This window comes from Pseudophryne corroboree, unplaced genomic scaffold (assembly GCF_028390025.1).
Source record: "Pseudophryne corroboree isolate aPseCor3 unplaced genomic scaffold, aPseCor3.hap2 scaffold_1379, whole genome shotgun sequence".
In the NCBI taxonomy this organism is placed as follows: domain Eukaryota; kingdom Metazoa; phylum Chordata; class Amphibia; order Anura; family Myobatrachidae; genus Pseudophryne; species Pseudophryne corroboree.
Window position 1 is genome coordinate 127,794 of NW_026968005.1, and position 5,652 is coordinate 133,445.

Sequence of the window (5,652 nt, forward strand, 5' to 3'; positions counted from 1 at the left end):
CATCATGAGGGCTGCACTTGTGAGCTTGGAGATGTCCCTCTGGGCGGAGGTAGAGTGCTAAGGGCGTTGGCATTGAAGATGGTGGCCTACCAGTAGACATTCGTACAGAACCGGTGAGCCCCACAAGCCCCACCCTCTCTCCTAGCAGCAGCTATGTTTCATACCTAGCAGGGTCAGAGGTCCAACGTCTCCGGGGTAGGGGGTTCGACACGGATATCTTAGCAGATCGGCTACTGGAATTTGGAGAAAGAGCAACGGACCAAGAGTGCTTGATCATCACCTCACTTTCCAATACACTGCCGGGCTCCGGTGACTGTGCGCAGCCCGTTCTGCCCCCAGCAGTAGCGGAAGAGCCAGTGCTCCCACCTGAGGCAAAAGCGCCTCCAAGTCAGGTCTCCGGAGCGTGCAGGAAAGACTGGGCACACGTAGTCCCAGAATACAGCCCGTGGCTTCAGCTGCGTCACTAGGCTGCAGCAGTGAACGGTGCCCAGACTGAGCGGAGTGAGCGGCTTTAGGGCAGGAGGAGTGGGGGACTTAATAGATTGGGTCTTGGTCCCAGCGGTGGCTGAGAGCTTTTAGGTAGGGTAGATAAGAAGCCACTTAGTGAGGAGAGCTCCAGAAAGCACGTCTGGATAGTCCACGCCCCTCTTATTTATTATATATAATAACCGGGGTGACAGGTGTGGTACATCCCTGCAAAGGCAGATCCAATCTCTTTCTCATCAGACTCTGCTGTCTTCCCTGCACTCTCACTCAGATGTTCACTGCTGCCAGTAGCACACATATGAGAAGCAGAAGTATGGCGGCAGCTGTATAGATTCTGATATGTTATTATCTATATCATACCGTACACACATCTTCCTTATTACTATTGAGAGTAGAGGTACAGTAAGACACTGATGATGGGGGTGTAACAATGGATTATAACCTAGCAGATGATGATTGCAGTGTATTATATGGTGTATTGCATGTAAAATACCTTGTTCCACACCTACTCTGCTGTAGCAATATACCTTATATAAGGGTGAGTAACACATGTACAGGTTTACCAATGCTTCCAGGAGTAACGTTAGGAGACATTATTATAAAGCCTTCATTAAATGTTATGTTTTAATACACACATTTACTATTAAGTGTCCCAAAATGTAATTTTCTCCTATTGTTTACAAGATTAATATTGTTACAGAAAATGTCACATTCCCATAATGTATTTTATTTCCAGCAGATGGACCCACAAGCAGGAATATCTCAGAAGGACATCTAATGTTATCCCCGGATTGTGACATAAAAGATAATGACAGCAGACAGGATTCTCCAGGAGATAATCCCATTACCCCAATTATACATCCAGCTCTATCAGCTGATCCCTCTGATCCTGGGAAATGTTCTCCTGATCACTCTGATATTGGTGCATCTGTTACAGCTCTGAGAGTAGATACAGTGTTTCCCTGTTCTATAGATGCCAAATGTTTTACACAGAACACAAAGCTTATTACCCATCTGGCAGCTAAGGCAGGTGAGAAGCCACTGATATGTTCTGAGTGTGGGAAATGTTTTACCTGCAAATCACAACTTGTTTCACATCAGTGCAGTCACAAAGGTCAGAAGCCATTTCCATGTTCTGAGTGTGGGAAATGTTTTACAGAGAAATCACATCTTGTTACACATCAGAGACGTCACACAGGTGAGAACCTATTACCATGTTCTGAGTGTGGGAAATGTTTTGCCCGGAAATCAGAACTTGTTAGACATCAGCGAAGTCACACAGGTGAGAAGCCATTTTCTTGCTCGGAGTGTGGGAAATGTTTTGCCCAGAAATCAAAACTTGTTATACATCAGCGAAGTCACACAGGTGAGAAGCCATTTTCTTGCTCGGAGTGTGGGAAATGTTTTGCCCAGAAATCAAAACTTGTTATACATCAGCGAAGTCACACGGGTGAGAATCCAATTTCTTGCACTGAGTGTGGGAAATGTTTTACACGGAAATCACAACTTGTTAAACATCAGAGAAGTCACACAGGTGAGAAGCCATTTGCATGTTCTGAGTGTGGGAAATGTTTTACAGAGAAATCACATCTTGTTACACATCAGAGACGTCACACAGGTGAGAACCTATTACCATGTTCTGAGTGTGGGAAATGTTTTACACTGAAATCACATCTTGTTACACATCAGCGAAATCACACTAGTGAAAAGCCATTTCCATGTTCTGAGTGCGGGAAATGTTTCACCCGGAAATCACAACTTGTTAAACATCAGCGAAGTCACACAGGTGAGACTCCATTTCCATGTTCTGAGTGTGGGAAATGTTTTACATACAAATCACTTCTTGTAATACATAAGAGAATACATACAGGTGAGAAACCATATTCCTGTTCTGAGTGTGGGAAATGTTTTACATACAAATCAACTCTTGATGCACATAAGAGAAGTCACACAGGTATATCACCATTTCCATGTTCTGAGTGTGGGAAATATTTTGCACAGAAATCACAACTTGCTAGACATCAAAGAATTCACACAGGTGAGAGGCCATTTCCATGTTCTGACTGTGGAAAATGTTTTGCACAGAAATCACATCTTTTTGCACATCAGCAAAGTCACACAGCTGAGAAGCCATTTCCATGTCATGAGTGTGGGAAATGTTTTACACACAAATCAGATCTGGTTAGTCATAACAAAAGTCACACAGGTGAGAAGGCATTTTCTTGCTCTGAGTGTGGGAAATGTTTTGCCCGGAAATCAGAACTTGTTAGACATCAGCGAAGTCACACAGGTGAGAAGCCATTTCCATGTCATGAGTGTGGGAAATGTTTTACACACAAATCAGATCTGGTTAGTCATAACAAAAGTCACACAGGTGAGAAGGCATTTTCTTGCTCGGAGTGTGGGAAATGTTTTGCCCAGAAATCAAAACTTGTTATACATCAGCGAAGTCACACAGGTGAGAGGCCATTTCCATGTCCTGAGTGTGGGAAATGTTTTGCACACAAATCAGATCTTGTTAGTCATAACCGAAGTCACACGGGTGAGAATCCAATTTCTTGCACTGAGTGTGGGAAATGTTTTACACGGAAATCACAACTTGTTAAACATCAGAGAAGTCACACAGGTGAGAAGCCATTTGCATGTTCTGAGTGTGAGAAATGTTTTGCACACAAATCAGATCTTGTTATACATCACAGAAGTCACACAGGTGAGAAGCCATTTTTTTGCTCTGAGTGTGGGAAATGTTTTACACAGAAATCACATCTTGTTAGACATCAGCAAAGTCACACAGGTGAGAATCCATTTCCATGCTCTGAGTGTGGGAAAGGTTTTGCACACAAATCAGCTCTTGTTATACATCACAGAAATCACACAGGTGAGAAGCCATTTCAATGTTCTGAGTGTGGGAAATGTTTTACACAGAAATCACAACTTGTTACACACCAGAGAAGACACACAGGTGAGAAGCCATTTTAATCTTCTGGAGTATACTTATCATTGCCATGTGTTGTTCTTCAAGGTTCTTATCATCTCCTATACTTTTTGCAATACACATGTTACCACAGTGTGAAATAATCAGGTGTCATGCCCTCATCTACCACTGCTATGCAGATGACCTGTCTTTTGCTCTGGGTACTGAGAACCCAGCACCAATCCTAAATGTCTAGCTGAGCTCCAGGTGTGGGTGATGCCAGTTCGCTGTGACTCAGTCCTGGTGAAACAGGTCCTTATGATAGAAGCTCACCAACAAAGGGCAGGGCTACAGCTCAGCTTTGCTACCAGCCAGACTTACGCTTGGGGGTTCAGAATTACAAAATGCAGGTCATGTGCAGAATATTAGTGTCCTGGATGGTGGAGTGACACCATTAGACATCCGGTATCAGCCAGAATCAGATCCTCATATGTGGACCATAGCCAGACTCCAGCACTTAATTCCCTCAGAAGATCTACCTGATGTCGTACATGCACTTGTATCATCTCATATAGACTACTGCAATGTCATCTACCTGGGTCTCCCAGCAGAAGAATTGCACCAGTTGTAGCATGTACAGAATGCAGCAGCCAGGCTGTTACCTAACTAGCCCGTTCCTGCCACATAACACCCATTCTCTGGTCCCTGCACCGGCTGCCTGTAAGATGGTGACTGGGCCTAATTCAGGTTGGATCGCAGTGTGTGATCCAAATGGAATTCTGAAAAAGTTGCGGGCGCATCCACTGCACCCATCCTGTGCATGCGCCCGCATTTTCTGCGGAGGGGCCACAGAAAATGTGATTGCCTGTCAGGCAGAGGCGGTCACGAGGGTTGGTGGGCAATGCTCCATTTCCAGGGAGGTGCGAATCGGTGCGGGGGCAGTGTAGCGCGAACAGAGGGCAAAGGCGGACAAACGGACATCATCATGGTGGCTTTGTGACATGCAGCCGCTGTATTCGAGAAGAATGTGTCGGGCCTCCTGCGGGCGCAACTGAGCTGCAGCAGGAGGCTTCACTAACTTCTACGATGAAGCAGAAATTGTGAGGCAATCGCATTTTCTGCTTCATCAGGGGGGAGGCGGCGGTCAGCATGCTGGGTGGCCTTGCCCTGTGATGGGCGGCCCCTAGCGCGCTAGGAAAAGGATTGCTAATTCTACTAAATAGCAGCATCTGCAATCCTTACTGAATTAAACCAGCTATTAAATAATCTTACTGACTCTCCCAGCCTTGCATGACCACGGTACCAGAAGCAGCTTCTGCCTCCGTACTGCCCAAGCTTCTTCCATCTGTTGATGAAGGACTTAGCAGTACCATAGATTCCCAAGCAGTGCTTAGATGTCGGGGAGACAGGGTGGGTGGCAGTAGTGCAGTAGCGGGGGCTGCTGTAGGCAGTGTCTATGTGAGTAAACGTCCCCAAGCAGCGCTGAGGTGTCAGAGCAGGGAGACAGGGTGGGTGGTAGTGGAGTCATGGGGTGGATGGCAGTAGTGGGGGGAGACAAGGGGTGAATGGCAGTAGTGGGGGTAGACACGGGGTGAATGGCAGTAGTGGGGGGAGACGGTAGGTGTCAGTGGTGGGGGAGACACGGGGTGGATGGCAGTAGGGGGGAGACAGGATGGGTGGCAGTAGGTAGGGAGACAAGGTGGGTAGCAGTAGTGGGGGGAGACAGGGTGGGTGGCAGTGGTGGGGGAGACACAGGGTGGATGGCAGTACTGGGGGGAGACAAGGTGGGTAGCAGTAGTGGGGGGGAGACAGGACAGTGGCAGTAGTGGGTGGTAGACAGGGCAGGTGGCTGCAGTGTAGTACTAGGGGCTGCTGGAGACAGTAAAGAGGTGTATTGGTCCCACACAGAACCATTTGATAATTAGACTTAATGATGATCATGCTTCCTTATTTCTAGTTAATCCCTTATATGTGTTACTGTTATTTGCTGTGTCAGCCTCTGCGTTCTGTGTAATAATCCTGAAAGTAGTGCTGCTACCGATCTCATATTTGTAGTAACTTGGAAAAGATGAGATATGAGGTGCACTCTAGAAGCTTATAGGGGGTTAATCAGAGATGAACACAGATGTGACATCACGCAGCCCCCCCAGAAAATCGTCCCACCCTGCCCGCGTTCACCCCTCAGGGATGCGACCACAATGTGTGTGTCTGTGTGGCCGCTGTGCATGTGCATTTTGCCACCACCGGGTAAA

At 46.7% G+C, this 5,652-nt stretch overlaps 1 protein-coding gene across 1 annotated transcript; it reads left to right on the forward strand.

Annotated features, from left to right (window-relative positions):
- The first annotated feature begins 1,095 nt into the window (after positions 1–1,095).
- Positions 1,096–4,944, forward strand: LOC134995291 (oocyte zinc finger protein XlCOF6-like). Its single transcript, XM_063951073.1, has one exon. It carries the CDS (start codon positions 1,264–1,266, stop codon positions 3,463–3,465), a length of 2,202 nt encoding a protein of 733 aa, XP_063807143.1. The 5' UTR covers positions 1,096–1,263; the 3' UTR covers positions 3,466–4,944.
- The last annotated feature ends 708 nt before the right edge of the window (positions 4,945–5,652 follow it).

Bases quoted from the DNA above. Each gene is read 5' to 3' on its own strand.
- LOC134995291 (XM_063951073.1), top strand. From the start codon at position 1,264: ATGTTATCCCCGGATTGTGACATAAAAGATAATGACAGCAGACAGGAT.